Raw genomic sequence first — 12,764 nt, 5'->3', positions numbered from 1 at the left:
GTCATCCCAGTTTCAATAAAATAATGAGAGATATGACAAAGTTTTGTTTCAATATTTTGGCAATGGACATCTACGTTAAAATACTATAAATGTTAAAAGCATTAATATTTGCATTTTCTTTTTTCAGGTTACCACAGCTTGCCGTCTCTGCGAAGATATTGTGCCTCCTGATGGTATGTCACTATGTGCTAATATTAAAATTTTCAATGTTAATGTAAGTTTATTAATTAGACTAGAGAAATGACTATCTATCTCTTTAGGCCCTTCATTAAAACAACTATTAACTAAAGCAAAATAATTTCATATATACAAGATCATTAAACTTAATGTAAATTAAAATAATAACCTTTGTAATATCAAAAGACAAAGGTCGAGGAAGATAATGACTTGGCTACGTCTTTGGCAGTTCGTAGCACCCAAAAAAATATTATTCAATTATGGATAAAACTATACAGGTTGATGTATTCCGTTAAATTAATTTTGTTTACATGACAAATAAATTTAACAAATATGTTTTAGTTTTAGTAATGAATTTTCTAGTTTTTTTGGTATACGAGTATATGTATAACTTTGTAATAGTTTTTTTGAGACGAATTTATCGTAAACAACATCTATTAAGTATGGTCTGACATTTTTTTTTTAGATTGATGTCAAATTCATTGGCACAAAATTGCAATTGCAAGTCCAGCTAATAGAATAGTCAATGTTACCTTGACAAAAAAGTAAATAAACATTGTATGTAAGTACATAAAAAATGCCTATTGAGGTTGATAAAAAAATTCTGACTTCAATATTTGATAAAATAATATTAACGATCAAGATACATAGATATGACTATAAATATAAAATTGGCCGGGGAAATACCACAAAAACAATATCTTAATACATTTGAGCCCTTATAAAGGTTAAATTATACTAAATTTTAATTCGAATAACAGTAACAATGTCTGATATACTTTTGAATATTAAAAAGAATACGAGAAGACAGAAAAAATATTATTTGTTTTTTTATTTTTCTTCAGATAAATTCACATATATTTAATTATTATAATTATGTAAAACAATGAAAAAAATAGTGAGATTATTTATGTATATCGGAACTTTCGATGTTTTGTTTAAAAGTGTTCTAAAAACAATTTTCCTTGGTGCTAAAATTGGTACGCTCCAAGTTAATATAAGACGAGTCAAACATTGTTTAACGACGGACTATCATTTGCCGTGATTAAGAACACGAACGCTGTGCGTTACAAGATGAAGAAATTTAGCTTTATTAAATCGTGCCGTCGAGAGTTTTCATTATTTAATCCACCAGTTAATAGCGCGTCTTGTGTGGCCGCTATCGTTTAGTCGATCCCCAAACAGGGAGTATATTAAACTGAATATGTGTTATTAACGCAGAAAGTGATTTCACGTGTTGTAATTCGCATTTTAGCTTATTTTTGAGCTATATTATTGTTCAGAAGAAAATTTGATAATGCTTAATACTGATGCTTATGTTCTTGTAAACATTAGTATTATTTTTAATTTTATAATGTTCTCAAATTTAAAATTTTTGTATCGCATCTTTTGAACGATTGTTCTGTTTGTAGACGATTTACACTGGCTGGCTACTTTTTCTTTTTAATTATGCGCTGATCAAATAGCGGGCGACCGCTAGTTGTACTTGAAATAGCCCGAAATACACTAAAATATTGTGGCTTTGAATAGTCTACAACAGATATAAGGCAAAAAAAATATATTCCGTGCTTTATGTTGCAAGCCAAATAGGCACTATTTTAGGACGGTGTGGAAAGAAATCAGTCGCTCAACGAGTTGTTTGGCCGTATTTGCCGTGCAAATACTTATTGCGTACAAATATAAATATAATATGTAATCTGGCCGGTGGTATGCGATGCCATGAGCATATCTAACAAAGTCATAGTAGACAATTGTACTTTCAGTAAGAAAAATATAATCTGTAAAAGAAAGTCAAAATAGAAAAGTAAAAATAAGTTATGAAAAAAGAAAACCTAAAATTTGACTTCTTTGTTAAAAAATATGCGATTCTTAATGGTGAACAAAAACATGAAATTTTAATTAACGTAAAGTCCCCCTATACAAAGTGCATTCGTTCGAAACGATTTGTTTTACGCTTGACATACTCATACTCTGCATACATTTTAAAATAAGTGTTGTCCATGACGATACGATGGCGATTGTCATAAATATTCGTGCTAGGTTCAGTGACAATAATATTCTATAAGTCACGTCACTTCCATGCGTTTTTGAACTTTTTTATAGAATCGCTTCGGAGCGAATGCACTTTGTCTAGTTGGGAATTATGTAGTATGTAATTACTGATTAAGAAATGTATGAAAACATACTCCTGAAATTGCACAGCCGTAACAATTATATTGATGAACATTGTTGTCTCATTTTATTACATAAAGAATGAAAAGGATGGCAATATATTTATACTAGTGATTCGACAGTATGACGAAATGCAAAACTATTAAAGAATTAGATAACGAAGCGCCACTTCTTAGTTACAGAATCAACATATTGTGTCACTATTATGTATCTTTGACAGGTATTTGATTATTCATCTACTGCGCACATTTCATAGTCTGCTCCACAAGTGCTAGCTTCAAGTGGGTCAAGTGGTTTGTCATAATAATAATAACAATATTACTGCTTCCTTCTACATTTATTGTAATGTAGACTTAGGAAAAAACCTAACCTTTCAACTTGACATAATGGCGGTGATGGCAATGAATACGACAAAGTTATATATCATTATTATTTAAAAATTATCATGTCAAAACAATTACGTCGTACTTATTATCTGAAGCGTGTGTGGTCAGCCTAATAAGTATATGGAGGACTAGAGATAAGACATCGACATGGAGTGATCGTAGCAACCGTTCAGTCCCAAATTAGGCTATCACCATCTCTCATATCTGTATCTTCTTGTGACGATGATATATTACGGAAGTGAAATGACACTCGATTCTCTTGCAATTTTAACGTTTCCTTAATCCTAATTATATTTATTCTAATGTACATAGCTAATATCATTCTCATCACATCATCAAGAAACTCTACCGTAGAGTTCCACTGCTTTAACTAGACTAAAAAAAATTGATTCGATATCTCTGTTTTGCAAAGAGAATCGAGATTAACAATAAGATAGGTCGTCTAGTTATTTAACTTCATATTCTCCCATGGCTTTCTTTTAGGATTAGTCGCCATTAGTCGTTGGTTCATTTATCGTGGGTTTCTGAGATCGGAATCTCTGTATAAAACACAACGTCCCTCTGTCATTATCATTGAAAGAGATAACAATAAGTTTTAATCAGAGATTTTGGTCTCAAAAACCCACGGTTAGTTGTATTTCTATGTTTTGTGTATTAATTAGCAGGTAAGATTGACCACTGCACTTATTTAGGTCAGTTGTAAGGTCGCTTAGTACGATAAACCTTGTCTATATTGTTATCAGTACTGGTCGACCTAACAATTTCTAGACAATTTAGTGCCATTGTTAGCATATGATATTCATCATATCATAAAGTAAGTATATAAGAAATTTAAAAAACAAAATTTAATTGCGCTGTGTCAGTAGCCTAATGAAATGAAATATGAAAACTTAATGTTTTCAGCCTTATGATGATACACAGTTAAGCATAGCTCCATATTTGGCCCAATTAAACCCGGTTTAATGTCTAAGAGAAGTTTATTCTGCTATGTCCATAACCTAAAAGAAAACGAAAGTTGCATAAGGAATCTGAGACTTGGAATGTGAAATAGAATTTAATAATTTATTCTCTGTTATCGGTCCACCAGATAATTTGTATTCAAGCAGCTATTATAATGCGTGAGGTCTCGCTCATCAAACGTCCGCATACGAACACGATATAATTTTCGTAATATTGATTACAATTATCAAAGTTCGCGGCTTGCAAATTTCCGATACATTTGCGATGTATAGTTTCGCCAAGGTTCATATGTAATCACCCGTTAATAATGTGTGCGTTCGGGTTACCATAGATAAGGTAATTAATTCAGTATGGTTACCTCCAAATACTTAAAAGCTTCAAGATCCTTTGATATTCAATGCATATTGCTTAACAGTTAATTTAGATTAAACTAATCTTGCTGAATTTTAAAGGACTGGAAGATAAATTAATTCGAATTAATTCTATACATGTTTGCGTCAACTTTATTAGTGTTGCCTAGCGACCGTTTTAATACTTTAACAATACGCCGGAGGAATTTATTAAACGCAAACAGATAAGACATGAGATCGACACGCAACCTTGATGTAAGTTTTAACCGCCTTATATCAATAAGATGAGTAAACAAATGTTCATAAAAAAGTTAAAGTCCATTTAAACAATTTTTATTGCTCTTGACTCGGTCATATCCGATAAACATACTGATATCAATATTTGTAATTGATTAATATTATTTCTAGATTTTAAATTGGTAACTTAGTAATTAAATTAAATAGTCGCGTGACATTTAATGTAATTTCTATTGTAATTAATAATAATTATTATATTGGTTTTATGAAATACTAGCTGACGCCCGCGACTCCGGCCGCGCGGAATTAAAAAAAAAATAAGTAGCCTATGTGTTCTTCTAGTCTATGATCTACATCTATGCTAAATTTCATCGAGATCCGTTAAGCCGTTCTGGAGATAATTTCAAACAAACATCCATCCATCTAAACATTCGCATTTATAATATTATTAAGATATCATTCAATTTCTTAATTTATAAATAAACAAGTTGGTATGTTTGTATTACCGCTGATAAGAGTATTTTCTTATAAACCAACATAACTTCTAAATATAGTAAAGTTATAAAAAATCCGTAAATATTTTCATGATCATAAAATTAATTTGTTACATATTTTCATATGCGGTTATTGGGTCATTAATTTTAAGTATGACCTGTTTTGACGTGTTAATGATAATGTGTCAGGTTTATTAAGACCGGCCAACATTTTCATAATGAATGTTTCGTAATGTGGGTTTTGGGCTTCGACCTACTCGAAACTTGATTAAAAGTTAATTTACGATTATAGGTTAACTTTTAGGGGAATGTGATTTGATTTCGTAATCACGACGAATTCCATCTCTTGATATTTTTCCTAGTACAGTAGCTTATCTACAATAATTATATAATATATCATCAAATTCGTCCTTTCTTTGCGTAAGCGAATTTTATATTAGAGTTTCGTTGACTTTTCTCCCTTTCTCTTTAATACCAACTCTTTAAATCTGCAGTATTTGGGATAAAGATTTTTTTGTGATGTTTTTAAACCATTGCCCCTTTTCGCACATAATTTTTTTTCGTATAATTATCTTCTTTAAGTTATTCTTTGTATATCTTCGTTTATAAATGGAATAAGGTATATACCATATGGGTAAGAAAAGTAACTTGAAATGCAATATGGCTGATCAGTGACCGCGGCGCGGTAGCCTATGCTTTCCCACCTGAATATGACACCGCCCTTTAATAGTGAAATGTCGTAAAACAAGATTCTTTAACATTGAAAATACAACTTTTTCGACATATCGAATAGGATTTAAAATTGCCTAAACTTGCGCAATGCAACCTCTCAGCTTGACGGCTAAGCTGAGCACGGCTGACCCATTAAAACGATCGATTGTTTCCTTATTGTGCTCAGGACTGAAGGTTCTATTATTGTTATAAAATTCTTTACGATTTATGAAATTCTTTTGATTGCAATTTCTCATTGCTTAAACCTTGTTTTCACTGTTATTAACTGCTAGCAAATTTTCAATAAAGCCTGTAATTGCTCTCAAAGTTACTTACTATTTATATTTAAACTTTAGTCTGTTCCTATATCTGTTATAATCTCAAAATTGATTATATTTTAATCATTTAAATTAAAACATTTGCATTGTTAGAACTAATATACACAGAGCATTGAACATGTAAATGGCCCATAGATATTCAGTAGCAACTCCACAGACCACAGAGTATCAGACAGATTGATCAATATCTACTTAATGAGGCTCTCGAGGAATACCGGCGCCATTAAAAGCCAAGCGAAAGCAATGCAACAGTATAGGGAAATTAATTTGAACTATTAGACATGTAGTTGTTAAAATTTCACCAATACGGACCTCACATATAGTTACATCCTATTTTACAACGTGTTACCCACATCAAGCATTTTATACAGACTTTATATAGACTCTAATACTGTTTTATTACTTTATTAAACTTCATTTCTATACAATGCAAGTAATATCATGAACATTGAAGGTTAATAATGAGTTTTGGGGCATTGTTCTTTAAAACATGACACCGATACTATTATTCTTATAAATGTGTTTGTTCAAAAATATTTATCGATACTGCACTCTCTTAAGATAAATTGAAAAGTTTTAATAAAAAATAATAAGTTTTCTATAATAAACATCAACATCTTTAAGCACCATGTGTCACTGACAGGGCCGTATTGCATACTAGTAGTTAGGTTCACTAATTAACTTTTAGGTTACGATGATACGACTATCATAATTAAGTCAATTTAACTATCACTTACAGCTTTGCGTATGTTAATCGATGAATATTTAGCTGTAGCGGTAAAGTGCTTATGATATCGAACTCTGTCTACATCTAAAGCTGTAATAACTTGTATGGAATGTTCAGTCGGGGACGTTTATTTCCTATCCATTTTGCTAGAATGTCATTCGATGAGCACAGTATAATAAGTTTGAATACCAGTCGAAGCAGCATGCGTACTAAATTATTGGCAACTGTTTTTTGTACGAAATTAGATTCTAAGTGGGAAGCGAATTTAATTCTTTGATTGTAATATAACCCATTCCTATAAAATAGAGTCTATTGATATATTGTTTGTTGGTGCAAATATTCCAGAGTGGTTTTGTAAAAAATGATTTTCATGATCGCAATCTCATATTTTATGAAATAGACATTTTGCAAGCAATAACTTTCTCCTCCAATTCGTAGCAATTGCTACGGCCTTAAGATCAGTGGTACAATAATTTTAATACGGACATCATACTAACTATAGCTAATTTTTAAAATGTGTATATTATTGGAGATGTAATAATAATAATACGTATTGTTAAATTATCTTTAATCGACACAGTACATGCATTTCATAAAATTGTAACAATAAAATATTCATATTACTAGATTAATATTCAATTCGATACAAGTTGAAATGCATAAATATTGATTTATTTATTACTTAATAATATATACATTTATTTTCAATTATTTTGTGATTTTATCAAATAACACCAAGTAAAAAGTTACTTTGTTGAATTCTTTATAAGAAACATGGAACTTACGTTGTGATACCATAGATGAATAAATCGATTTTATAGAACGAGTGAGTGAAATTCGATTCGTATTTCTTTTTTACTTGACACTAGTTGTCGCCCGGGACTCCGTCCGCGCGGCATTACAAAAAAAAATTATGCCTTCTTCCAGACTATGTTCTACCTCTATGGTAAATTTTATCGAGATCCATACAGCTGTTCTGGAGATACCTTTAAACATACATCCATCCATCTAAATATTTGCATGTATAATATAAGCGAGATATAGTAAGATATAGTGTTATTATATATGCTTCTAAAATTTGGGTATGGTAGAACAAGCAAGTACCACTGAATGACATAGCGATGCGTTGATAAATTTGCAACGTACGACTTTGAAGGTACAGCCGCGTAAAAAATCGCTAAGGAAATATGATAGGTATAGATGAGACGAAAAGTGTCTCATTGTAATACGTGCAACATTGTTACAGGTGGTGATCTGCGGTGCGGTGCCATCGATGGTCCGGTCGGTTCGTCTCTACAACCAGTGCTCGCATATGTACGTCAACGTGTTCCCCAACGGCACCGTCATGGCCCGCTCCGATGGAAACGACCATCGTAAGTACTATTAATGTCAACACTTCATTTATTCGCAGCATTATGCAAGCTTTACTTTTCCTTTTCGGTCAGAGATCGACTCGAGACTTTTGTTGCGTTATTCTTCGACAAAGTAATTATACCAGGAATTTCTACAGAATTTTTACAAAACAAGTTAAATTGTAGTAGCTGGAAATTGTAACAATACTCTAAAGCGTAGTTTATACTTTTTAAACTGCTTAACTCAAAAGTATTTCTTCATACAACAACAAAACATGGCTATATTCAAGCGTTAGTATCAACCCTCCGCGTTGGCAAGGTAACACGGCATAGTAGAGTAGGGCTTACTATAATCATGTTGGCAGGTAGAGCCAGACGTGAGGAACTATAGGAATATGTCAATACTGCAAGGGTCAATGGCCAGCCACTGCAACAGGTAAAGCCCTGCGTGCAATATAGTAAGCGAACAGTCACCACGCAGGAATAAGTTTAGATTCCTGACCCACGATTGTGGTCGCTGTAGAGTCGATTCCATCGACACTTTTATTGTTTTTAAATTGATTTAAATACCTGAAAGATCAAATACAAACACATAATTAGAGAATTAATATTAGCCTGAACTTAACTCAAGGTGAAGTAAAAAAATATTATTTAATTCTATTATCATCAATCATGTCTATTTCAATGTTTAAATAAAAAAAGATGATTGTAGCTTTTGAGTAATTTATGCGTGAATCAATTATATTTGAATAGTATAGATAAAATTAAATACAAAATGTAATGACAATTTTCACTAATCTTCCAGACAGCTAATGGTAAAATTACTTTTATGTTTTGAATTCCAAGGCAGAGTTTAAAGACTACATTTGACGTAAGAGCGAGCGTTTTTTAACACGATCAACTGTTCAAATAAAAAGTACTTTCACCTTTAGTTATTTAGTGCGGATACAGACGTTAAATGTTTACTTATAGATTATCGCGAATCTTTATGTAATAGTGCTACGCGAAGCAACGCCGATATCGATTCTGATTCTTGAAACACAATAAAATTACGTAGTTGAATCAAAATTAAATAAATGCTTCATCGTTTTAATGTATGTACTTCACATAATTTTAACGCAATTGTTCCCCACTCCTGTGACAAACAATTCATTGTTATAATTTCTATTATATAATTTACGTATTTTAAAATACTACGAGCTAATAGATTGCTGTAAATTAGTACTTATAGTAATGTTATAAAATTCAAAATCGCTTATTTAGATTATAATTATTAATTACGTCGCGTAAGTCAAAATGCCGCGTCAGATTGTGGAGTTCGCATTACACCCAACAAGCGCAGCTGACCTAATAAAGATCGCAATCCATCAGCACTTGGACACGTTAATAAATTTAATATTAGCATGATTTATTTGTTAGTAATATTACATCGGACATTTCGTAACGCGCCACCGGACGACTTGCATGCAGGCAGATGAGAGCGATGTCAACTTATTACATAAGTTTTTCTTTCTATTGCGATCGAAGGCAAGCATAATCAAAGTGAAACCTTTAGTAATTAATACCCAATTTCGTAATGCACTTTCTCCAGAGACAACTGTAGACTTGCCAAGGAATTGTTCTTATCCATTTGTATAAAGAGTTCAAGCATGTAAAAGTATTTTTAAGATCGTGAAGAATTCCTACAACATAATGGAACGGAGATTCCTTTTTTTATTTATTGGTCCTTCGCCAAAAAACCTGTATTGAAACATTTGATTATAAAACTGTCTAAATTTTATGAATGGGTGCCAATAAAAAAAATTATAGATTAATAAATAATAACTTAACAGCAAAAAGGTATTCATGACAGACACGTGTACAACGCTAACTCAATTCGTGTAATTATTAAAGCGTGAATAAACAAATGAATTTGATTCATTATTCGATTAAACAATACGATCGATAATCGCGTGAGAATTTGAATAGAATCGGTACGTGGAAAACGACCACTTGACGCTCCAAGTGTGGAGCAATAAAACAAAATACGAGCAATATTAAATTTAACGATTTAATATTGCATCACCAGTATATATTGACCTCTAATTATCCAACTCCATTCAAGCAAAGTTACAGCGTAAATAGTTCTAATTATCTTAGTTGAGTCTATCTCACCAGACACATTGCACCGCCTACTGCCGAATATCGCATAAAATATGTGACTCTTTTTAATTAAAATTAGATATGAACGCACTGATAAAGAAATTTAATAACTCGCACTGAGTTAGATGGAAAAAATAATACTTACCTAGTGTTGATGCCTTGAGGCGATTGTAACTTAATTTTGATCGTAGAAGATGAGTATTAATAAACTTTCACTGTACCAACTAAAATTTGAATACACTAATATTGATTAAAAAAAGCTAACAAAAAATGTAAATTATCAGTAGGTATGTATGTATTTGTTTTATCTATTAAATCTTATTTTACAATGCAATTAGTGATATTCAATTTAATTTATGAAAATTGTAAATTTCAACTTGCTAATGTAGGGATATAACATTTTATTTTTAAGAATGTTTGAAGACTCATTTAGGGTGTTCTTAAAAAAGAATGCGGTGAATCATAATTTGTATGAAATCAATCGACGTAGGCGGTAAGGCGCCTTCCCAAATTAAGTTGTTATACTTTAATGAAATGTTATGATAAAAGACCCATAAAGACCAAATGCGCAAAAAACTACCGCACACAAGCGGGCACCCTCATTAACGTTTTATAATCCAGTAAAAACTAAAATAACGTAATTGCGTGCCTTGAGAAAGTAAATCGTTTGCCGCAAAATCGATTTCTTTTTCGAATTCCACCTATCTGATTGTTTATAGAGAGAGGTTTTTTGTACGAACGTGTTAATAATTTCTTTTATATTAAACGAATTGGGAATAGATTTTGAAGATGTTTATTGTACGGTTTGATGGCACTCGACGGATGCTCCGACATCGACTAAAAAAAGGTTTTGTTTGGCTTCTTGCAATAATTGCTTGGTTTGTATTTATGTTTGTTGCTAACTAGCTCTTAGAGATAGCGTGTTTGGTTTGTTAATTGCTGTTTGTGGGTGGAGTACTTAGTGAAGGTAATAAAGCTGTTGTGTAAAGAATTTCCTCTTAGCGTGCGACAGAGAAATATTTATTCAACATAAAGTTTCAAATTTGAATTACATACCTGAGATTCCAGGGTGTTTCTCGTTAGGTAATTAATCGACTCATTGGGAAAACGGGACATAACCACAACATTTTTTTTTTCAAAACGGGATAGGTACACCTAGATTCCAGCATCCAAGGTCCAAGAAATGACAAAATCATAAAGATAAAATTTTAAATTGTAAATAATAAGTAATATCCGAAATGTATCGTTCAGTTAAAAAACGCCATTATCAATGTCGAAGAACTGTAATGATGTCAATGTTTATATTTTGTAGACGAAGTATCAATCAAAATTCATTGAAAACGAAATCTAAACGCAAACATAGATAACCTATCTGTAAAATAATTGCTTTTATTACGGCATATGTTTATAACAATTGCACGTTGGGTGGTCCTCGCTGGCTGTTTCCAATTCCGATGTCGCGAATGAAAAAAAATAAAACGTTTCATGTTTACCAAACAGCTTACTTTGTATCCGTGAATTTCGATTATAACAACATTATTTATAACTGTAGTTACTGAAATCGTTTCTTAACACGCTTTTATTTTTCAGTTATTTATTGATTTAGTTCTCTGTTGAACGTTTCGTGGAGAGATTTTTACTTTAATTTCAACATTAACATTTTGGGATTTCATTCAAGTCTTCGGATTTAAATAAAATACTCTGAAGTTTTAATAGACTGGTTTCGAGATTGTAATACTCTAAAATATTCTAAACGATGTCTTGCTAAATAAATTATTGAATGTATAAAGAAGCCTTGTTTGTACTAGAGAAAAAAAACCGAGACAAAATGATTGTTTATCTTTTGTGAAGTCGGCACTTCAATATCAAAATATTTGACCCAAATTCTGTGACAACTTCTTACTCAATCGTATGATAACACATTTTCGATTCCTTCAGTCTTTATGTCTTAAGAAATAGATTAGCTTTTACAATGAACTGTGTTACTAGATGTATTGATACAATATCGACACTATCTAGGTTCATGAGAATTTCACCTGCTCTCCTTACGTCTAGATTCTCGAAACTGGTCAAGTGTTCGGTGTCAAACTGATTACGATGCGAACAATTTATCTACTTTTAGTAGGTACGACAAACTTTTCTACGTATATGTCAACAACAAATTGTAAACTTCGTTACTTTATTATCAAGTTAGACGTATTATAAACTAGAATTGTGAACAGAACGGAGTCTTTATAATTTGATTTGTCAACGAAATTCACAATCAGTCTTTACTTTCTACATTCGCGTTTATGTAGATACTAGATATTATCGTAGTACGTAGTACACCGTGAAAGCAAAGCAAAGCAAAGTCCTGAGGCTAGCATTTAGCAAACGGATTATAAGACAAACTCAATATGTGATAAAAATTTTGTTTTGTTTTAGTGTCTCTGTGTTAATGACATTACGCTTCGCTTTGCTTTGCACAAAATGGCGAATATAACCGTCGTAATAATATGTTTATATTTCTAACATAACGCACAATAAGTTCAGATGTTGGATGTCACTGCGTACGGTATTAGTGTCAATGCCACACGGTGATATTGCAAATGTGGTCGCGTAAGTAGACCAGCCGCTCGACAATATCATATTGCTTGGTAATTTAACTATTGACAGTAACCTTAACACTTGATATGTGAGCTTTAGGACACGCGATATTGCCAACAAATTCAAACACAT

The 12,764-nt window shown here is 31.8% G+C and overlaps 1 protein-coding gene across 2 annotated transcripts in view; it reads left to right on the top strand.

Annotated features, from left to right (window-relative positions):
* LOC106719639 overlaps positions 1 to 12,764 on the top strand; it is a 73,760-nt gene that overhangs the window by 51,723 nt on the left and 9,273 nt on the right. For both annotated transcript variants that reach the window (XM_014514015.2, XM_014514016.2), the window contains 2 exons: positions 128 to 173; positions 7,799 to 7,925. In XM_014514015.2, the coding sequence (XP_014369501.1) occupies positions 128 to 173; positions 7,799 to 7,925 (173 nt within the window). The remainder of the gene's footprint in view (positions 1 to 127; positions 174 to 7,798; positions 7,926 to 12,764) is intronic.

Source organism: Papilio machaon, chromosome 11, assembly GCF_912999745.1.
Source record: "Papilio machaon chromosome 11, ilPapMach1.1, whole genome shotgun sequence".
NCBI lineage: Eukaryota > Metazoa > Arthropoda > Insecta > Lepidoptera > Papilionidae > Papilio > Papilio machaon.
The sequence above is the reverse complement of the archived record's forward strand: the minus strand, read 5'-3'. Positions and strand labels throughout refer to the sequence as shown.